General features: G+C 44.0%; 2 protein-coding genes across 4 annotated transcripts in view; one reads left to right on the top strand and one right to left on the bottom strand.

The window, feature by feature from the left end:
- MYH11 (myosin heavy chain 11) overlaps positions 1 to 11,749 on the top strand; it is a 97,301-nt gene extending 85,552 nt beyond the window's left edge. For 2 of the 3 annotated variants that reach the window (XM_034783322.1, XM_034783323.1), the window contains 6 exons: positions 650 to 738; positions 1,110 to 1,233; positions 1,466 to 1,674; positions 3,273 to 3,381; positions 5,208 to 5,380; positions 11,129 to 11,749. In XM_034783322.1, coding sequence (XP_034639213.1) covers positions 650 to 738; positions 1,110 to 1,233; positions 1,466 to 1,674; positions 3,273 to 3,381; positions 5,208 to 5,380; positions 11,129 to 11,264 — 840 coding nt within the window. In that variant the 3' untranslated portion in view covers positions 11,265 to 11,749. Of the gene's footprint in view, positions 1 to 649; positions 739 to 1,109; positions 1,234 to 1,465; positions 1,675 to 3,272; positions 3,382 to 5,207; positions 5,381 to 7,193; positions 7,227 to 11,128 lie in introns of all 3 variants that reach the window. The other variant, XM_034783324.1, reaches the window with a different exon arrangement.
- Positions 11,750 to 14,182: 2,433 nt separating this feature from the next.
- NDE1 (nudE neurodevelopment protein 1) lies at positions 14,183 to 22,904 on the bottom strand. Its single transcript, XM_034784666.1, has 6 exons — positions 22,738 to 22,904; positions 21,903 to 22,039; positions 19,960 to 20,139; positions 18,647 to 18,738; positions 17,518 to 17,669; positions 14,183 to 15,578 (listed from the first exon to the last, which is right to left on the bottom strand). The coding sequence occupies exons 1-6, from the start codon at positions 22,872 to 22,874 to the stop codon at positions 15,485 to 15,487; spliced, it is 792 nt and encodes a 263-aa protein (XP_034640557.1). The 5' UTR covers positions 22,875 to 22,904; the 3' UTR covers positions 14,183 to 15,484.
- Positions 22,905 to 23,481: the final 577 nt, after the last annotated feature.

Genomic DNA, 23,481 nt, shown 5'->3' on the forward strand with positions numbered 1-23,481 from the left:
TCCCATTGGCCGCAGTTCCCCGTTTCTGGCCAATGGGAGCTGCTGGGGGTGGTGCCTGAAGCAACAGCAACACACAGACCCCTGTTCTCCTCCTCCCCCAGGTTCCAGCCACTTCCCGGAGCGGTGCGGGGACAGGCAGGCAGGCGGCCTGCCCTGCCCCCGGTGCGTGTCAGGCCGGAGCCTGCCACCCCGCGCCCCTCCTGCAGCCCAACCCCCTGCTGTACCCCACACCCCAACTCCCTGCCCTGAGCCCCCACTACACCCCACACCCCTCCTGCCCTCCCTGGGGGCAGGAAGGGGGCAGAGTTGGGGTGGGGATTTCAGGGAAGGGGTTGGAATGGGGGCAGGGCCTCATGGAAGGTGTGGAGTGGGGGCAGGGCCAAGGGTGGCAGGGGGAGGTGTCAGTAATGCGGCCCTCGGACAATGTACTAGTCCTCATGTGGCCCTCGTGGTCATTTGAGTTTGAGACCCCTGATCTAGACTACAGAATCATAAATTAATATTCTGGTGACAGAAATGTCTGACAAAGGTTGGGTTTAAAAAGACATTATGGCTGATTAGTCTCTCACCCCATAGGACTAAATGGTTGGACTGAACTTTGTTTAACACTCTTCATTTCTTTAATACACTGGCTGTTTTCCCCGCCTAGGATCTGGCTGCTGCAGAAAGGGCCCGCAAACATGCTGATCTGGAGAAAGAGGAACTGGCTGAAGAACTTGCAAGTGCTGCTTCTGGGAGGTAAGAATTGACAATTATTTTCAAGTGTACCAAAGCCTTGCTAAATACCTCTCAGTAGCCAATGTTTATGTCCTGAAAAGTGACATGTAGCTCCAACCTTGCCAACGCGTACACATATGCTTAGCTACAAACATGTGGCTAATTTCATTAAAATCAATGGGTCTACTTATAAGTGATTCATAGATATGAAGGCCAGCAGGGAGGGGCAAGTGAGGTCTCTAGTAACATAAATAAGATGGCAACACAGGTAGACTCATTTCAGGAATACTTCCTGGTTCTCCACAAGTCTTCAGCACCTTCCAGTGTGTTGCAAAACATGGTCAACTGCTCAAAACCAAAAACTACATGCTTTACAAATTTAAAACTTACAGGACTAGCCTCCAGGATGAGAAACGTCGTCTGGAAGCTAGAATCTCCCAACTGGAGGAAGAGCTAGAAGAGGAACAAAGTAACATGGAAGCAATGAGTGATCGCTTCAGGAAAGCAGTACAGCAGGTACAGTCCATTCGACTGCGTCTCTAAGTAAGAGGGGTGTAGGGTGTACGTGTGTATTATTAATGAATGTGTGTGTCTGTCTGTACCCATCCAAGTGTGTGTTTGTTTTTGGACACACCTTCAGAGAGCTTCCAGAAAGAGACTTTGTTTTATATTACATTGGTCTAACTCCCTTTTCCCAAGCCTAAGGTAATAGCTGTAGATTTTAAAGTGCTCTTCCTAAATATTTCAGTCAGAGCAGCTGAATAACGAGTTGGCAACAGAGCGCACGGTGGCACAGAAGAATGAGAGTGCTCGGCAGCAGCTGGAGAGGCAGAACAAAGAGCTGAAGGGGAAACTGCAGGAAATGGAAGGAGCTGTGAAGTCCAAGTTTAAGGCTACAATTGCTTCTCTGGAGGCCAAAATTGCTCAGCTGGAGGAGCAAGTGGAACAGGAATCCAGGTACTTGGACACTACAACTCATCCCTCACTGGTAAAGCCGTCCTTTTATTTAGTAAGTCTAATACCGGTAATCAGTTATTTTTGTCAAGGTCCACATTTCTTGGTCGAGGTATAGTCAAAGTCCAGACTTCAGAGAAAATAATACAAAACCAACAGTAATCACAGTAATAAGTAAATAAAAAGATTTCACTATCCGTTCAAAAGTGGCTGTCAGTCCGGGTTTGGCCCACGGTCCACCTATTGACTACCCCTGTTTTAATACATGAAATACCAAAAAAACTAAAGGTTTTCCAGGATTCTATTAGTGGCATTAAGGTTTGGTAAAGAGTCTCACACACATGAGCGGTGTTTCTTTGGAAAATGACTGGTTTGTATCGAAAGCTTGCACAGGGCCAGCTTTGGGAAGAATTTATTACTGAAAAGTCTTCTAGAATTTAATAGAAAACAGTTTCCCTGCTGGTAGAATTCTATGGGCTTGCCAAAAAAGCTAGATGCAACATCTTATTCTCTAGGTTTTCAGAGTAGTTTCTGTAGAAACCTATTGGTTTACCCTTCTTTACATTCTATACTGGCTGTAGGACCATTTCATTAGTGCTAGTCTTGTTGTTTTGGGCCAGATCTTGACTCCACTGGCAGGACAGCAAGTTCTGCAAAGGTGTCTAGTTAGCATGGTACTCAGCTCCAAAGGAGTTCTCTGCCTGCTAGGGTGCATGGCTGTCTGGTTCTATTTACCTTCTCCCCTCCCTCCCCGGTCTACAAAGGGGACACATTACAGCCAGAGGGCTACTATCAGCTGAGGAGAAAAGAATAGGAGTACTTGTGGAACCTTAGAGACGAACAAATTTATTTGAGCATAAGCTTTCGTGGGCTAAAACCTACTTCATTGGATGCATGCAGTGGAAAATACAGTAGGAAGACACACACACACACACCATGAAACAATAGGTGTTACCATACACACTATAGTGAGAATGATCAGTTAAGGTGATCTATTACCAGCAGGAGAGGAAAAAAAACTTTTTGCAGTGGTAATCAAAATGGCCCAATTCCAGCAAGTTGACAAGAAGGTGTGAAGGTGGCTCCGTAGAATGCATAGATCTGCTGGACCATAATCCTGCTTGGAGAAGACCTAGTAAGCTATGAGCTGGAGTAGAGCTGTGCTGTGCACTTGCTCCACACCTGGGAGGAGGGAAAGTGTTCTGTCCCCAAAATGCTCTTGCAGTTCCTCATTTTTATTTACTTTCTGACTAAAGAAGCAGGGTTTGGTTGTAAGCGGAAAACTAGTAAATAACTAGTTTAAAAAAAAAAAAAAAAAAAAAAAAAAAACCCAACCATTAGAAACGTGGCAGATGGATATACAAAGATTCCAGGGCGGGCAAATGCTCCCTGCTTTCACATCTAGAAACAAACACAGGACACGTGTATAATGAGTTGACAATGGGAGAAGCTGCTGCTTCCTTCAGTTTTTACAGAAGTCAATAGCATTATTGTGAGGAAGGCTTTTAATATGAGGATCGCTCATGCTTGTTTTCACAAACCCTGTGCACCTAAGAATTCTCCGTTTTCCAGATCAGTCAGTGTCATGCTGTCATTTGCAGAGAGAAGCAGGTCACAGCCAAGACATTGCGCCAGAAGGACAAGAAGCTGAAAGAGGTCTTGCTGCAGGTTGAAGATGAAAGAAAGCAAGCAGAACAATACAAGGACCAGGTAATGCACCATGTGATGGGGATCCAGCAGGGGAGGAAAGGGCTGCTGTGAGTACCCAGGCTTGTGAGGCACCTCACCACTATCTGCCTCTAGCATGAAGTAATCTTGTCTGTGCCCTCTGTAGCTCAGCTCCCTGCCACCAGCTGCCTCTGGCCACACCAGCACTGCCTTCCCAGCCTCCACAGACCTCTCTGCAGGCTAGTGCTAGGCAAATGCCAACCCAAGTCCTACCGTTTTCTTTCCCCAGAGGGACAGCATATACACTAGCTTGTTGGATTCAAGTGAGGATCAGCTCCTAATAAGTACATCTTAGTGCTGTGAGGTTATCGTGAAAGCAAGCATACGTTTTATTATCAAAGATTTAAAAGCTACTAAGGCTAATAATGGAGACATAAATGGGTACATATAAAACAAAAAATATAATGCTTCCTAGAGTCTAAACTCATCTTTATCAGGCTAAATCCTGGTCTAAAGTAGTTTGTCTTTAGGTGAGAGAATCTCCAACTACCCTGGCTGTGAGCTCTCTTTCATGAATGCAAAAAGCACTGCCCTTTTTGCTTCCTTGGTGAAGGATAAAGCAATGTCCTTCTGCATCCTTCATATACTCCCAAATTCATTGTTGATCCCCAGAGTCAGGATGACTCCCGCCTCCCCCACTTCCTGGCTTTATTCCCTGATGTGCTGACTTCATGTTGACTTTACATCCTCGTATTGACGTTGAATGCAAACGGGGTTTCCATTGTGTTGGCTTACAATGCTTAATGTAGACGTGAACCAAGACAGATGGGCAAATCTATATCCTTTGTCTTGCAAAAACCTGTTTGTCAACCTGCCTGGATTCAGACTTTATGTATATACTGGAAAACATTTTTTGATTCCTTACATACATTTCACAATGATACTAATGACCAATGTTATCCTGGCTTTCATTTAAGAACTCAATGACATTCTTTATAGATAAATACTATGAAAACTGTGTGCTAAGTGTAGCAAGTTTGTCAGGCCTGATAGGAGTTGCTGTTATAGAACAATCAACCCTTTTCCAGTTGGCATTGAGAGGTTTTTAGGGTCACACCTGCTCTGCCTCAAAAGAGCCCAAGAAGGCGGGGAAGACAGCTGGGCCTCGGACTGGAAGCAGGCCTTTCAAAGGAAGGGTTTAGGCTCAGAGAGAGCAACACACTGCCTAGATCCCAGCCTGAGAGGGCCTCTGGTTGCTGGCCCAATCTGTACTTGGATTAATGAGACTGTTGGTGCAGTGTCTCCCAAAGAGTCAGGGCAAGTCTGGCATAGGACGCTGTGTCGTGCCTCACTGTGAATGCAAGTCAGCAGGACCCCCACAGGGGCCGCCACATAGGGCGTTTGCCAGTGGAAGAGAAAACAGCTTTTTTTTCCTGTAAAGTTGTTAACTAGACTCATGCTTGACAGCAAGATTCTCTATCCTCCATACCAAGGCAATGACCAACTGCCAGGGCACTGGTCCTGCCAACTAGAACAGCCTGACTGGGCACCGGGTCATAACTTACTGGGTTCAGGTGCCTGTCCCAACTGGCCTCCTGTAGCCATCTGAGCTTTATACAGGGACCACTCTTCATCTCAGAACCTAAAGTGCTAATTTCAGTTGAGACACATCAAATACATGCAGTCCAAAAGAGCAGAGCTAATCCTACTGGGATGTCACAATAGAGGCCACAGCAGCTACTTGCAGGTGTAGAGAGTCAGGAAAGTACATCAACGTGAATAAAGGGGTGCAGATGGAGGAACGTAAACGTTCTGATCTCTTTAAAGAAAACTCAAAAGTCTAAGCATTTCTCTTACTTCTCGCTCAGGCTGATAAGAGCACCGTCCGAGTAAAACAACTAAAAAGACAGCTGGAAGAGGCTGAGGAAGAGGCCCAGCGCATCAATGCAAATCGCAGGAAACTGCAGAGAGAGTTGGATGAAGCAACTGAAAGTAGTGAGGCCATGGGCCGGGAGATGGCTACACTGAAGAGCAAACTCAGGTAGGGTGGCTTTGTTTTTTACTAGCTCTTTTCTGTCCACTAATGAGAGATTTAGAATTCTAAACTCTAGCAGAATTTGAGGAAAGAAACTTGGTTAAGAAGAAACACCCTGTTGATGCTGGAGAGTTATGGGTTCCCCACATCCGCCCAATGATAAATCCACCCATAATAAAATGCTACCCCTGGTTCAAAGACTTGAGATGAAGTCATGACCCCATCAAAGTCAATGGCAACATTCTTGACTTCAATAGAGCCAGGATTTCAACCTTCAGGGGTGAGATGTTTCAAAAGCATTCAGCACTCAACTACCTCTGCTCCCATTGAAGTTAATGATAAAATGCCTATTGGCTAAAATAGGAGCTGAGTTAGGCCAACAGTGACTGTTGAGACCCTTGATATTAACCCTTGATAGTGATATTAAGAACATACAAGAATGGCCATTCTGGGTGAGACCAATGGTCCATCTAATCCAGCATCCTGTCTTCCTACAGGGGGCCAGTGCCAGGTGCTTCAGAGGGAATGAACAAAACAGGGCAATTTATCGAGAGATCTGTCCCGTTGTTCAGTCCCAGCTTCTTGCAGTAAGATTTAGGGACATCCAGACCATGATGCTGCGTCCCTGACCATCTTGGGTAGTAGCCATTGATGGACCTACCTGCCATGATATTTATTATGTGTAGTACTAGTTAGCAGTCTTGAAGCTAGTCACCTGTCCCTCCTCACACCACACACACTGGAGAGATGACTAAAGTGATACCCCTGAAGTTCAGAGACTTGAAATTCTGTAGGGAGTCAAAGGGCTTGTTGACACTTACAATGCTGCAGCATGCAGCTTTATAAAAAAAAAAAAAACGGTATATCTCCATATATTAATCTCATAGAACTGGAAGGGACCCCAAAAGGTTATTGAGTCCAGCCCCCTGTCTTCACTAGCAGGACCAAGTACTGATTTTGCCCCAGATCCCTAAATGGCCCCCTCAAGGATTGAACTCAACTCTGGGTTTGGCAGGCCAATGGTCAAACCACTGAGCTATTCCCCCCAGCTGTAGTGCTTAGTGAAGACACCATCTATGCCAAGGAGAAAGCATCTCCCATCAGGGTAGGTACTCCACTTCCCTGAGGCAGTAGCTATGGCCACAGGAGAAGCCCTCCTGTCAATATAGCACTGTCTACGCCAGGAGTTAGGTTGGCATAACTGCATCGCTCAGGGGGATGGATTTTCCACCCCTCCAAACGACATTATACCAACGTAAGTTCGTAGTATAAACCAGGGCAAAGGCAAAGCACATGCACCCTGTGACACTTGCCCAAGTTGCCTCCCTGTTTCACACATTGACCAGTAGATTTTCAGCTTCACTGTGTAACTGAGAAAAGTGTCAAACTAGCCACTTCCGTTTTCTCATTAACTATAAGAAGCCAAATAATACAGTAGTTATGCAGCTCTATTAACACTCCTAAGCTTTAATACTGTCAAGCCTGTGATGCCAGTGGCATGAACAAAGAGATCGATTGGTTAAAGGGAAACTGCTGCCCCTACAACATCTTCCTGTGTAAATTTAGTTCATGCTCTTTAATAATAAAAAAAAAATTGAACTATCTGCCTAATCAGATCCTTCCAGTTATAGTCCAAGTGACTGCTAGATTTATGGGTAGTACATACGCATGATGCAGTCCAAGGCTCACTTCTACTAACCAGGGTTTTCAAGAATATGCTATAATGTAGTTTGTTTAATTATTTGAAAGTAACTTACCTGAAAGTGATAATGACCATGTGCTTAGCATAACTGCTCGGGACTCTCTATCTCTGTTTCAGAGGGACACAGGAACCTTCGCAGTGACTAAGCAGGTATCATGCCTTCAACTTTGCAGCTAGCTTGTGGTGCACAAATTTCCATTTTCCTTTTGTCCAAGTAAATTTGATGTGAGATTTCTGCAAACTGTGAAGGCTTGGATATCTTGTCATCAATTTGTTGTATCAAAGGAGACAAATATTACAATAACTCTTTTCCATCAGCTGTTTGTCAGTTATTCATCTTTCTTACAGCTAGGTTGTGTTATGACATGGATTTGCAAACATTGCATTCTCACTTTTATCATAAGCTCTGCTGACAGAAGACATATGAGTTGCTCTTTTTTTAATTTCTGCATGAAAATAGTCTTCCTTGCACTTTTTAAAGTCCCAATTAAACATGGAAGTTTTGCAAGCAAAATATAGCTTTGATTAATTAAAACAGCTGAAAACATTAAAGGCACATAATGGATATGAACAGAGATGTTGCAGCATGTTAGAATTTCACAGTACTACCAATGCACATTTCATATGGTGAATTGTTTAATGTAATCAGTTGGTAAGAATATTTAATCTTACATGTGCTTTGGAAAAAAATTACTTGCATGAAGTCTGCCATACAAACAAAGCGATCTAATCATAGATTGAGGATAATCTCCTGCCCTCCAAAGCACATCAATATATGCCTGTATTGAATAGCTACTATACATATAGCTACTATACATACTTATAGAGCAGCTATTTGTATACATTATGAGGCATGCCTACATGTTCTGACATAGGATGGAGTCACTGCTGTTTAACGCATGGAAATACCCTATTGAAATTGTACTTCTTTGATGCTTTAAGCTAAACAGCATCTTACTTTACACCTGCAGAAGTGATGCTAAGAAAATAGCATTCTGTAATATTTGTGGATCTTCTCTTTTTACAAAGACGGGGCTTTGTTCTTAGTACACAAATATTTAAAGATGACATTTTGTCCTAGCAACTGCCTTTAAGTCAATTTAACATATTTGCATGTGATTAGTACAGGGCTATACAGCAGAGTTAGTGGTTGGGGTGTAGTAGTGCTTGTTCAAAGCTAGATTAAATGGAAAGTGAGATACAAACTAAACAAAGTGCTTTGCAAGGGTTTTTCATCTTGCAGTAGACAGAGACGTTTTAGCTCTTGCATAACATTTTCCCTTTCTCCCTTTGTCTACATGCAATGTTGCACCAGTTTATCTAATGGTGTGATTTAAAGTTGATTTTAGGTAAACCAGTTCAGATGACTGTGTGGACGTTCTGAAATAAATATAAACCTGGCTTATATCCAAATTAGTTTAAGAAGCATGATTTAAGGTAAACTGAAATAAGCATTACTAGGCGTTTGCACCAATTTAACAACCTGGACTTCAGTTCCATTACTGCAATTTATATATGTAAACTAGGGCTTGGTCTATGGTGTGTTAGTGCAGTGGTTCTCAAATTTGGGCCGCCGCTTGTTCAGGGAAAGCTCCTGGCGGGCCGGGCCGGTTTGTTTACCTGCTGTGTCCGCAGGTTCGGCCGATCGCGGCTCCCACTGGCTGCGGTTCGCCGCCCAAGGCCAATGGGGGCTGCAGGAAGGGCAGCCAGCACATCCCTCGGCCTGCGTCGCTTCCTGCAGCCCCCATTGGCCTGGCGCAGCGAACTGCGGCCAGTGGGAGCCGCGATCAGTCGAACCTGCGGACGCGGCAGGTAAACAAACCGGCTCGGCCCGCCAGGGGCTTTCCCTGAACAAGCGGCAGCCCAAGTTTGAGAACCACTGTGTTAGTGTATGTGTAGTTTGCATTTCCTCTAGGCAGCGGTTTCATTGCAAGTCTGGGTTGGGCTCTTCTCCCTTCAGTCCAGCCCCAATATTATTCTCCCATCCCAAATTCTTCTGTCACATTGATGCAATTAATTGAAGTCAATGTAAGTATAGTAGTCTGAGGTTGTATCTACTACAGAGCCTATGGCGGCCTAGCTCCCTAATGCAGACGCAGCCTACACTGGGAGATGTTTTTCTGTCAGCCTAGGAATTCTCCCCAAACAAAATTAGCAACATCAACAGAAGCCCTTTTCTGTCTACATTACTGCATCTACACGGTGGGGGGATTGCTATTGCTATGCTCCTTAACTTTGAAGCGTAGACTAACCCTCCCAAAGCACAGTTTGATCCACAATGATGTGAGGCACCAAAGGGTGCAGGAACAAATAAAGTAACTCTCCCTAGCAAGGAGAACGCAGGGGCAAGATTTGCTTTTTCTTCAATTTGGTGCATTCATTGGACATTTACAAGCCCAGCACTTTAGCGCCGTTGATGTCTTAAACAGTAGTAGGGAATCTTAAATGTTGCAGATCCAGACAAATTGTACAGGAGAGAGAGCTGTTTGCAGAAACGGATGCCCTCCTTTGTTTTACATTGCATGTTATCAGTGACAGGATAACTGACGAGATCTCAACTAGGTTTTATTGGCTAGTTAATTGCTTGCTGTAGCAGAGAGAGCGGACATCAAAATGAAAGCTTAATTTAAGGGTAGTGACATACTGAGCAGCCTAGATACCACAATGAGTGTCGCAATGGACATAATAGGCTTTTTGTACTCTTTTAACAACTTGAGAATTCAGCTAACATTTTTACATGCTTACCCCTTACGGTTTGATTAGTGGCTTCGATATAAGTGAAATTGACTTAGACTTTTGCTAGGACAAAAGAAACCTTAAGTATTTAGGCATGATTGCTGTACCCCAACATGAGTAGTTGGATGTTTAGCCTCACATTAGTCATCTTTGCACATTGTTCAGTGATCATGAATTTCCTTGCTTATATCTGAGCTCTCAAGCCTTTACAGAAGGTTTGCTTAACAATGGGAAAGTGATAGCAGCCACCATTTTACTAGCAATTTTACTGTCATGTTGAAGTAACATCACTATGGCTGAGAAGCTGTTTTTACTTCTAAGCTGCCACTTGTAGAGCCTCAAGTCTTCTCCTCTCTCTCTCCCTCTTCCCCTTATACTCTAGCCCCCCAATGGAACTAGGATGTGGGGGGGGGGCTGGGGGGAATTCTCCATGCTTGGTCTATGGCTGAGAGATTTTTGGGGGTGGGGGAAAGGGGCAAGCTGGAAGAAAGTACATTCAGTGAGCTTCTCTGTGAAAAGCACATCCCATTAATTTCATAAGAGGCATGGATGTAGTCCCCGGGGAGGAAGAGTGCATTGCTCTGTGCTGAATGAGTGGCACTCCACTCCTGTGCACAGTGGTAGAGTCCGTAAGGGTGTGCATGCAGGGAGTGGGAACTTCACTGTTCTACACAAATCAATTTCCCCTCCCTACCTACAAAGCAAGCAGAGGGCAGCTAGGATAGAAAAGATTTAACACTTGTGCACCTCTGCGGTGGGAGGTGTGGCTACTGCAGAAAAGCAGCTGTAATCTTACAGTTTCAACACAATAAAGGCCTTCCATAATCTCTATTTGCAAGGGCATATTCATGCTCTGTTCAGAAATCCAGGGCAATCCCTGTGAATCTTCCCCTGGCAGCAGGGATGCAGTTCTGACTGCGGTTAGAGCCAGGTACCTGCATTTCCAGTCCCCTCCTTCACATACACACCACCACACCTTTATGTGCAAAATGAGTGACTTAGTCTCTCTGTTTGGAGTGGGCTTTTCAAAACAAACACGTGCAATAGCTACACTGGGGCTGTGATTCTGCATGCACAATGTCAGAAATCCAGTTACAGTCCCATGTTACACAGACTCACAAGCCGCACCCTGCCATAGACACCAATACAAAGTACCAACAAGGGCTACAGAAAGTTGCCTTGAAGCCATAACTTCCCTGACTTCTTTGCATTTACAATTCTCAGTCCCACCGATGCAGTTACTGGGCTTTGTACACTTAGTCTAGTCTTAATTTGTAAGGAGTTTATTTAAACTAAAGCCTGTTTTCTTACTGCAGGAGGGGAAATGAGCCAGCATCTTTTGCCCCCTCCCGTAGATCTGGAGGCAGAAGAATCATTGACAATGCAGAAGGTTCAGAAGAGGAAGCTGATTCAAGAGATGGAGATTTCAATGGAACAAAAGCCAGTGAATAGATAACACGCTCGCAAACTACACTGCAGCAAGGGGGAAGAGAAGACAATATTTAGCACTGCATAAGGCAACTTAGTTCCAATGCCACACCCACCCACTCTGATGGCAATGATAAGAGCACAGCTGCCTTCTCTCCAATGTAGAAATGGAAGTTTTAGGTGTCGCAAACACTTATTTTATCAAGAAAGGTATTTTGAAAAGGTTTACATTGAGTAATTCACCTTGAGAACTTAGTCAGAAATGCAAATCCGAGCGAGTTAATTTAAATCCCAATGGACATAGTATACATGCAGTTATGCTACAGAAAGAGCCATTGGCCAGCTAATCCTTTCCTAATCCAGCCGACCCTTCCCTTTGTCTTACTATTCAATTAATACAGTATAGGCATTTTCTTTTCCTGGATGCTACACCCTGATGCACTGGTCACAAAATGGAAGTGCCGTCTTCAGTCACTTTTCAAAAATAAAGTATCATTTGTTCAAATGAAGTCAAACTGTTATTGTTTTATACGCACTTCAGACACAAACACTAATAAAAGGTTATAAATCATTACATTTAAGTATTCTCTTTAAGTATCAGTTGGGTGCAATCTGATATACTGAGAAGGAACTTAAGCTGCTGTTGACCTTGTTAGTATTTACATACCTTTTTGAAAAAAGTCAGTCATTTTGTATGAAAAATTCAACATTTAATTCTTTATATTCTTTAGCACAGAGGTTCTCAGACTGTCTTCCGTGGACCAGTGGTCCGCGAGGTCCATTCAGGTGGTCCGCAGATAGTTCCCTCTAAGGTGCGTACCTGGGCGGTCGCACACGAGAGAATGAAGGGTCACCTACCTAATTAGTGGAGCTCCACTAATTAGGTGCCTGGACCCTGGAGAAGATGCACATGTAAGGTGAGGGGGTGTCGTGGGGTGCAGGGCTGTGGCTGTTGGGGAGAGACCCCCGTCCTTCCCAGCCTCAGCTCTGTGGCGGCACATCCATCGCATTAGAAAGGTAAGACTATCGATTTTTATTTGTAAAACAAAAAAAGTTTATTTATATAGCGCTTTTAACCAAAGTGCTTTACAATAGTTAGCTAACGGCACAAACAACATTTGGAAAGATCACTAAGTGGTCCATCGAGACCCTCAGCAACTTTCAAGTGGTCCGCAGGGAAAAAAAAAGTTTGAGAACCACTGCCTTAGCATATATTGTTCATTGCTAAACAATTCGGGGAGCTTTTATTTTAGGCTACACATGACTGTTGAAGTTTTCCTTTATGTATCCTTCTCGGAGACTAGTGGTCATACTCAATACCTCTAGTGCAATTTTGAAGCGGTATTTAATACAATGATCCATACCATGCTAAATCTGCACATTCAGGTACTAGCTTGAAGCCGTTTAGCACTGGCTGCCGTGCTCCAGCTGGACTGCAACCCCCCATTCAGGGAAGTGCCAGGAATTATTGGACAGGCACCACAGAAGACCCACAGACAGGCTGGTACTTCCAGCAGCTGGAAGAGTGTGCTAGCAGTCCAGCAGGAGCACACACAGCAAGGCAAGTTAGTGGGACACAATTAAGTGAGAGCAGACAGTTGAACCCTTTAGATTTTAGGCCAGATGATCCTTAAACAGCAAGCCCTGGAGGCCAGGAAATAACTTCAATCTAGACTCCAAGGTGGTCAATATGCATTCAGATCAGTAACTTAAAAAAAAAAAGTTAACCCAAGCCCCATTTCAACCAGCGGCAGTGAGTCCAAGGAATTCAGAGGGCAGTCACATTCTGTTTATAAAAAGACCAAAAAGATTAAATGAGAACCCAGCTGGGGTCATTAGGCTGAGAGATTCTACAACAGAGGGAGATTTTAAAGAGTTAACACTGAATTGGTGCTTGGCTGAATTCACTGCTCAGCCACTTATTACAGGTCCAACCCTATTTCTGCAAACATGCTTCCAAGTTTGGCTTAGCAGCTCACATGGCTGGTGACCCAGCATGTGGGAAGAAGGGAGATTGAGGCAGTCAGGCTTGAAACTGCTGAAATGAGAATGGTCCTAAGCACAGAGATCTGGAGTGGCAGCTGCACACTGGATGCTGAAGGTTTCAGAAAGTCTTCAGGCCCACAGTGGGGGGAAAGGGGGCAGAGACAGAGTAAGTGTGTGCACGCACACAAACATGCAAAATGTGCTTCAGAGAAAGGCATGAGAGATGAAGGATGGTCCAGCGGTTAGGGCACTATCCTAGCATTTGGAAGTCCTGGGTTCAAGCCCTTGTTCTACATGTCCTGTGTGACACTGGGCAAGGTCAGAGGGTTTAGCTGCACTTGGAAATTTACCAGAATTATTATTCCAGAATACTGTATTCAGTATAAGACCCCCTGGGAACACTTATTCCAGAATAAGAGTGCCACACAGGGAGCTATTCCAGAATAGGAAATTTACCAAAATATCAAGTGTAAACAATGCCCTTTGCCTCTCTGTGCTTCTGTCCCCCATTTGTAAAATAGGGATAATAGTACTACCTGACCTCATAGGGGCATCGAGGATAAATACATTAAAGACAGAGGCCCTCAGGGACAGATTTTTAAGCTCCTAAAGATGTGGACAGGCATCTACTGGGGTTTTCAAAAGTGCTTATCTGCATCTTTAAATTCCTAATCTGTCCCTCAGCTACTACAGTAATGGGGGACCATATTAGTACAATACATAGATCTTTCCTCGGGCAGCCACTCCTAGGGGTATGGGCAAAAGGATCAACACCACCCAGGGCAGAGAACATGAACATTTTCTCAAATCTTTCTCCACTAGATCTGGGAAATGTGGCCTTCTTTAAGCTCCCTTTTGCAGGAACACAATTGAGAAACTGGTGAGCCTAATATATATATATAAACTGTAAATGCAACTGGCAATGAATTCAGAGATCAGATAATATTGTCTACAGATTAATATTCAGAATAAGCTTTATTCTGTTCACTGATTAAACCAGACAATTTAGATTTACAGAGTGAGATTAAGATGTGGTTGCTTACTATACAATAGTATCTGTATATGCAAAGATGAATATTTTAAAAAAAAAAAGTCATTATGTATTCATTTGTTGTGCAAAAATAGTTTTAGCCATACTTATTGCAAATTCACATTTCTATAACATGGTATTATTACTGTCCGTGAACCTACTCCACTTACACTTGCAGCATTATTTTGTTAGATAAAAACCTATCTTAAAAGAGCTTATTATCCGAATATCCTTGGCCAGCATTAAGAATTTCTGGGGTTACACCACCATTTCTCAGTTAATATCACTAGCAACTAGAAGGGGTATGTTCTCACGTTAACCACACAGGGCACATCATCAAGTGTAGGTTCAGAAAGCAAAAAACCCCAACCCCTCAACTGAGATTAACCCTATCAATAGATCAGTGTTGTATATCTTGCTAGGTCCTGCAGTCATGTAGTGACTGCAGAAGACATGGGTTTGTTACATCAGTGGAAATATCTCTTTTCTGCATTATTACATATTTGGGGTCTCTTCAATATTTGCAATCAAGGCATTTTTTCCTTCTTTAACCATTAGGAAATCTTAATGGCAAGTCGCTCTCACCAATACCATCTTACCACCTGAAAGGCAGATTGTTATGTAATGGGATTCTGACAACGAATTAATTTCCCCACACGGCTTTATTTTAGACTTCCAATTGCACTGATTTTGATATTTAAAAAAAAAAAAAAAAAAAATCTTGCCATGGAACTAAAATGTAGATGGAGACAAACATTTCTCTAATTTAGGCCACCGATGCATGCAGCACACTGCACTAGAAAGTTATAACACCATAACTCTTGCTAAAACAGTAGTTGTGCTACAGAAAATAATTCAGTGTTTATGGGGAGGAATCTTGTCTCTACATTATATAGCAGGTCATTAGTTTTGACCAGCAGTGTTACAGAAGCAGCTTTCAAGAAGCTATTTACAGCAGCTGATGTAGGAAAGCGATTCACAGTATTGGACTGACCAGCAGCGCTGCTTTGTCACAGCACCACACAACTCAAGTCTTGGGGGAAAGGCTGAGATTGCAGGGGACTGTTGCCAATTGCTCTGTGTAGTTCTCATCCACCATTATTCAAGCTAACTACTGTGACTGCTTGTTAGTATTCTGTTAAAAGTTTAAAAGATAAGGGTTTAAAAAACAAAAACAAACAAACAAAAACACCATAAACCATCATGGCCTCGTCATCTCAGGATCTTCTCAAAGTAACATCTTGACTACACCTTGTGGGGAATGTGCCATTGGTGCAGGAATATTTGAAGGCCGTGTTCCAAACTCCAAGCGCTTCCCTAACCTGTAAATACAAACAACAACCCGATTGCAATGCAATGTATTGCATTCACTGTACATGCATGTTCAGTTTTTGCAATCTTTGTTAGGTCACTGCTGTGTAGTAAAATGCATCACTCAGCGTCAAACAGCACAAGGAACTAACAGACAAACAGTAAGTCTCAAATCCAAATGGCAGTTCTGACACTAACTTGGTAAATCACTTAACTTCTGTGGCTCCATTTCCCATCTGTAAAATGGGGCTAAAATGTACCTCTCTCCTTCCCACTAGTGTGAAGTGTATTATGCTAGCTGGTGCTAAAATACTGTTTTCAACATTACATCAATAGGAATATTGTTTACACATACAATGCAAACACATTTATAAAACGCAATAAGGAAAAATCTACAAGAGCTCATGAAGATTCTGCTCTTCCTTTCACAGTAGCAACTCCGCATCAGAAACTCTCCTTAAGCGCTACTGCTTTTGGTAATAGGACAATGAGAATAACCAGAATTCCAGCACTAGTTGGTTCTGAGTGAATACAATCAATCTGGAGTTATCCAATTTCTTCTCCAGAAGGAGCATTTTTATATTTTGGGTTAGCATTTTATGTGCAAGTTGAAATGGGTACTGCATGCATCTGATTCACGAAGAAAAGAATGTGGACTAGATGATGGGTAGTGCTTAAACAGGCACTGAGCTGCAGCTGGAAACACCCTTGTTGATTATTTACAAAAAGCTGATTAAAGTGTTCAGACAAAAATGTACAAGGTTCCAGACTTAGAATTTAATTTAATTAGACAAAACAGGTCTAAGCAGCTGCATCCCAGGAAAGAGCCTTGGTGATGCAAAAAAAACTTATTATTCTGTCCTCCCATAATAAGAGAGCGTAAGTAGTGACAAGGGAAACAGGCTCCCCACCCATCACCTGGGCCATCCTTTAACACAAGTATATTGAGCATACAAATCTTTATCTGACCCCCTGGCTGTCAACATCCCACTCACCAGGAGCCCAAAATAAAACACTGGATTGTACGTTTATACTGGAAGTGTTTAACATACTCTATACATTAAATATGTTTTTCAAACAGGGCACCAAACTAAGTTCTGGCACAGCACATTTCAACAGATAGTGTTAAACATTTAAAACTTGGAGTAAAGTTTTCAGAATTGCGACAGCCTCCCAGGAGCCTAAATGGCCAAGTCATTTCTGAATTTTTTACCCTTTCTCTAAAATTTCCTGTTTGAATATTACTGTTTCCACTTAAAGCCTCCAGCTAGCTAATTTGAGTGGTCAGCTATCACAGATACACAATATATGACAATGTGCTTTTAAAGGAAATATACATTAGCCTGTTGTAGTTCACTAGCCCATGCCCTGTTTAGTATCTTCTTTTCAATTATGCTAAAGTGCAATGCAAAAAGGATCCTGGAGTAGTTCATCCCTTTTGAGAAACACTTATCTCCAGGTTAACATCAGCTGTAATGGCTCAATTTTATAAGGGACTGGGAGGTCTACCAGAAGGTAAACAGAGAAAGCATTTTCCAGCCACTCAAGATAGGACTGGTCAGAACACAATGGCTCAACTGGCTCCCCATCTTCTCCTCACATGAGCAGTTTACTTCTGTCAGATCAGACCACTGCTTTACGCAAGGAGCCAGGAAAAGTGTGAGGCATATCAGGAAGATAGACCATTTATAGGAAGCTCAACCAGCAAGGAGCTGGATATCTGACTGGGAAGGAGCAGTTTGCAAATGTCAGAAGATGGCCCATAAGAAACAGACAACAGGCATTTTGATAGAGTATACTCTTCTTAGCCCAATCCCCAGCCACTCTGTACCTTACCACCAACCCCCACAGCTTTCAGCCCCAGACTTCAGACTCACTTTAGAGCATCAAGATCTGTGTATAATCAAACCAGAAGATCAGCTTAAGAAACTGCAGCCAATCAGCACTTACCCGTTATCGCTCAAAGGCATGTGGGAACTGCTCAATCGTTTTTCAAGGCCATCTCTGCTCTTGTTCAGATACATGGAGGAGGACATGGTGGGTCTGTTTGGAGACTGGTCATACACAAAGTTTCGACAAGATGCAAGTTTGGATTCCAGAGCCTAAAGCAAACAGTTTGTCTGAGAGTTAAACAACATTCTCTTCCCCAGCAAAGGGCCCATGGAAGGATTTTCTAATCATTTACAAGGACTCCAATAGAAGAAGCTTTTAGCTACTAGTCCCAAATCTATACATGAGCTCTGAATTTGAAGGAAGGTGCGCTGCTGATATACAAGTCCTTCTGTCTTCAGGATCAGGCCCTTAAGTGTCTCATTAAATGGCAAAATTATTTTGTGGGGGATGGGGAGGGGAAGAGAGAGGTAAAGGAGTTAGCTCTTACGTTAAGGATGGAGAAGCAACTGAGCATTCTGTTTAGTTAAACAACAAGAGCCTCGACTTCCCCAGAGGTTAACACGCCTTTTAGAACTAGGCTGCTTTTATAAGCATCACTTCTTTATGAAACTAAATGCTCTTTCAAACCTTTTCCCCAAAGCCAACACACACCCACCCACCCCGTGGCATGCCTGGGGTCTCCTGAACACATGACTCGAGTAGTAATCACCAACAAGCTAGATTCTGCCTCAGGCACCATCAGGCACATCAAAGGAAGACTCAGCCAGAATTCCTCCTGGGCAGCATCTTGAAGAGAGTGCAATATATTCCCCTAGCCTGGCACTCATTCACACTGGCCTGCTCCACTTTTCCCTCCCGATGCTATTTCAGACACCCAGAAGGGAGAAAAGGCTGTTCTGGCTGGCACACTGAGTGGGGCAAAAGCCACAGGAGAGAACAATTGGCCCTTGTTGAGGTACATTCTATCTACACAGATGCCTGAGCTACAAAATAAAGTTCACAATTTTCTAATCTCTTTCATGCAGAATTAGAGTCTGTTTGGATCCAAGTTTTGGTCTGAGTTCATCTCTATAGTTTAACTCATTCAGCGGTACAAAGAGTTAATGCTGGTTTTCATTCTCATATTACAAACATAGCCGCCATCACCTTTCGGCATAGCTTTAACTAATGACTGACTCCTTCTTACCCCTACTTTCCGTAGTAAGTCTCCCACAATGTTTAGCGCAGATATCCTGGCAGCTGGTGTGAGAGGAGTCCCGCTGTAACTATCCTCAAAACCTTTGAGAGAGAGGAAGGGTTAATAAAAGGGATATTTTACTCATTACGTATGAGAAAACTTAGCAAAACCTTAACTCTCCCCACCAGCACTAAAGAGAGATTGTACATGGTGAGTAGCAATCTTCTCTCCTCTCTTTCTATCTGAACTGCAATTCTCTTCATTCCCATTGGAAATACAAGTCACTGCATCTTTCCGACATGACAAGTTGCACTGAAGAGATGCTGGACTTTAATTTGCACTGGTTTTGAAAGCAGCTTTTAAGCCTTTAGATTTCATGAGAAGTGTTCTAGTCTGTCTCTATAACTTGCAATGGAAGCAAAGAGAGAAAGACAGCAACTAAAAAGACATGTCATCCAGAGAAGATCACATGACCCAAAGCTTTATTGCCTGTGTTGCAAGAATTCCTGGTCCTCTCTCTTTTATGTGAACATACTATAACATATCAAGTGTTTCCAGCTGGAACACAGGATTTTAGGCTAAGAGTACCGGTCAGGATATACACACACTTTATTAACACTTACTAGAACTGTAACACTAAATGATTAGTATCAGACACGATCACAAGAAAACACTCACTGTATATGTGCACACACACAAATACAGTGAAGTTCCCTAAACATTCCTTTTTATTCAAATTAAAGAGTCTGGGCAGGTGTAATTGGGAGTTATTTAAATGTTCAGTGCTCATAAAAATGAGCAACTAGTACCACTGGTGAGAGCCCATATTTTATAATTTGGTACAGACAAGTCTCCCGTTGTTCCAGAATGAAGCATCTCTAAAGTAGCAACCTCCATCTCTAACTGGCTAATTCAAATGAGTGTGTCTGCTGAGACCTCCAATCTCCTTTCTACCAAGCTCATGGAGATTCAAGGATGGTTAATGAGTGCAAATTATAACCTAGTGAACTACCTTGCTCCGGAAGGTGTTTTTTTTTTTTTTTTTTTTTAAGTTCATGTTTTAATACAACATGGATGAGTTATAATGCACTGGCTATAAATCTACCCAGACATTCATACTGAACCCATGACAGGTATTCAAAATAGATTACTGTCCTTCAATGTGTTAAACACTTCAATACCGGTCATGTTCAGTTCCACATTTCTCAGCTTCTTTTGTAGTCAGTAGTTTGATAGAAATCCAACATGTACCAGGAACAATGACTCAACGACTATTGGTATCGTACATTAACCTTATGTTAGCAAATGCCGTTCACACTTACCTCTTCTAAACGTTCCTGGGGTGCTTATACTGACATTGGGTCCCCTATGAACTGCAGGAGTTGAAGGCACAGATAAAGTTGCTTGCACAGCTGTGTCCGTTCTTTCTGTCTCCAGTGTACTTCGTATTGGTGTTTTGGGTTTCTCCTGTTTCTGCTGCACTGCAAGCTCTTGCCTTAAGTCTAAAGGAGAAGGAAAAGGTACAAAGCATTTGGAAACACATCCCAATCCGAAGCTATTAGGTGCAAGAAGTGTTTTTGTGTTGTCAAAGAACGCTGTTAACATTGATAGCCCCAGAGCAGAGGTGGCCAACCTGCGCCTGAGAAGGAGCCAGAATTTACCTACATACATTGCCAAAGAGCCACAATAATACATCAGCAACTCCCCATCAGCTCCCCCCCGCCTGCGAGCAGCCATGCTGATCAGCGCCTCCCCCTCCTTCCCCAGGCCTCCTGTGGTATGCAGGAGGCTCTGGGGGGAGGAGGAGGAGCAAGGGTGTGGCAGGCTCAGGGGCTTTGGGGGAAGGGGTGAAGTAGGGGCAGGGCCTGTGGCAGAGTCAGGTGTTGAGCAGTGAGCACCCCTCTGCCTGGGCACATTGGAAAGTTGGCGCCTGTAGCTCCAGCCCCGGAGTTGGTGCCTATGCAAGGAGCCACATATTAAACTTCTGAAGAGCCACATGCGGCTCTGGAGCCACAGGTTGGCCACCCCTGGCCGGCCACCCCTGGCCCCACAGTGTTTCACCAACCACAGCTGAAAAAAGAAATCACATTTAGCTTCCAAAGAACATGTACACCCCAGCAAACACCCCACGAATCTTGGCACTAGCCACTTATAACTGGTTCAAAATCCCAGATTCCAGAATGGGAGATCAGCAAACTAAGCTTTGTTGGGATAGTGTAAGTCAAAATACCCTCAAGCTTATGGTCCCTCCCCTCCATGCCACTCCCTCCCATTATTGTTATCTAGTTGTAGGTTTTTCTTTGGTGCTCATTTTCCTAATAACAGAGCACTACACAAATGTGAATGAACTTATCCTCCCTACATCCATGTAAAACGGGGAATTTAGTATCCCTGCTTTACAAATGGGTTTCTGAGGCCATGTGAGGTCTGTGACAGAGCTGGAAAGAGAACACAGTTCTCCCAATTCCTTGTCCAGTTCTTTAGCTACAAAGTCATCCTTCCTCTCTTCTGGTCCTATTGCCAGAGACAACAATCAGGAAACTAACTGCTGAAGTCGTGGAGGGGAATCAGCACTCATTCATGGTGTCTGTGTTACACACTGGCTCTCCATATTACACTGTCCCTTTAGTCTCCTTACTGGCTCCGCTCTCATGACAGAAGGAACAGAGATATTGTCAACATTTGTTAAAATTCATGTCCTGTCAGCTGACAATGAAGTGGGCAGTCAGACCATATCCCCCCAAGCCAGTCAGCTTTTCTTATTGTTTTAAAACACAGAGGCAACAGCAGAGAAGAGAGCATTCTGGGATATATCTCTGCCTGCATGGTCTGCTATAGAATGACAGCAGTACTTCAGAGTAGCCGAGTGGACAAGGCTACAAGTTCCTTGGGCATTTCTACAAGTTAGAAGAATATTTAGAAAATGCACCCAACATAGTTAAAAGCCCAACTGACAAAACACTGAATTCTATAATGTGTTTTCAAAGCATGCCTCCGATTTGTAGAAATATGCCAAAAGCTACAATACCACACATCCTGCTCTCCCTAGGCATCAGGGTATAGCAGAGAGGAGAGCAGCATGCACCTACTATCCAAGACAAGTGCCCAGACCTGCTCTCTATTTCGTCAAGGAGAGTGAAGCTTCCATCGACAGCATTTCTAAGGTCTCTCTCTTCTTACTATCTCAACACCATATTCGAGGGGAGGATTTAATGAAAACTTTGAAGGCGGGAGGACAGGGTTGTATATAAATCAGTTAGTTAACCTCTGGCTTCATCTTTCAATCGCTGCACTGATTCCAGGAGATTCTCTTTCTCATCTAGCTCACTCTCCAAAAAGGCATTTCTTTCAATGGCCTGGTTCAAACGCTGTTCGAAGTCCTCCAGAGACATTATAGTGGCTCTGTGTGTAGAAAAATAATGTCACAGAAGTCATTAGGTTCCTAGCACATCCAGGGCTGCCCAGAGGATTCAGGGGGCCTGGGGCAAAGTGGGGGAGCTGCGATGCTTGTACTCACCCGGCGGCGGTCTGGGTCTTTGGTAGCATTTCGGCGGTAGGGGGCCCTTCAGTCGCTTCACGTCTTTGGCAGCACTGAAGGACCCGCCACCAAAGACCTGGAGTGACTGAAGGGTCCCCTGCCACCAAAATGCCGCCGAAGACCCGGACCGCCGCCGGGCCAGGGCTCACGGGGCCCCTGCGGGGCCGCCAAAGACCCAGACCGCCGCCGGGGCCACCAAAGACCTGGACTGCCGCCGAGCCAGGGCTTGTGGGGCCCCTGTGGGGTCCGGGGCAAATTGCCCCACTTGCCCCCCCCCTTTGGGCGGCCCTGAGCACATCTAAAAGCATCAACTCAGACACAAAGAAACTGCGGTATTTCTGGTGTGAGAAGCTCCAATGTTTTAATTTCAAGCTTGTAAGAAATTGACCAGCCTCACAGTCCACTCACCCACTTGTAGGAAGGCAGCAGCTCAACACCTGTAGCAAGAGCAGACAGTACCACAGTACTAACTGGCACAGCACAGAAATGGACATGCTCAGTTCTGCTAGCTTCACAAGAGAACAAGAGCTGGGTAGGGAAGGGTTAAGAGCATCTGCATTACCTTTTTGCTCTTTCCAAGTCATCATTTGATTGCTCGAGTTCTCGAATGTACTTCTGTAGTTGATCTTTAATAGCTGTTGTCTGTGCCAGGTCATCTTCTAGCGCAGAGATCTGCTGGTAGCCTTCTGCATGTTGCATTTCAATTTTTTCCTAACCAAAGATAAACCAACCACCACATCAGGGATTTAGCACCACACAGCCCCTTCCTTCCTTTCTGCTCCGCTGTGCTTACTCAGCCTTTCCCAGTTAGAAAGAAGGTGGTCCTGCTAGGCCATCTTAGAGCTATCACCTTTCACATGGGCTAAAACCAATAAGGACAGACGCTAGCCTCTTTCCATCAAACTAGACCTCCACAAGCCGATCCCAGGAGCAATCTTCTTGGTTGTGGGTGGGAGGGCAGAATCTCTCTTCCTCGCTCCCTACATGTAGATTGAGCTAGGAGATCTAGCCTCACTCACCTCCATCACAGACTGCTCCCTACTCTCATGAGAGCTTACACTAGTTCTCTCTTTCTCCTCCCCCATTCCTGCCCTTCATGGGGAGGAAGCAGTTCTATCCTCTGTAGGGAGTTGGGATTTTCAGTGGTTCTCTCTGTGGGAGAGGCACAAGACAACACCATCTCATATGCTCATAGATGGGCTCCCAGCTCTGTTGGAGGCACACATAGGTACCAGACAAACAGTACTTCCTTCTTCTACCCAGGACCAAGCAGAGCATGATCAGTGTGTTTCAGCAGCGCAGTGCA

Source organism: Trachemys scripta, chromosome 10 (assembly GCF_013100865.1).
Source record: "Trachemys scripta elegans isolate TJP31775 chromosome 10, CAS_Tse_1.0, whole genome shotgun sequence".
Taxonomy (NCBI): Eukaryota; Metazoa; Chordata; order Testudines; family Emydidae; genus Trachemys; species Trachemys scripta.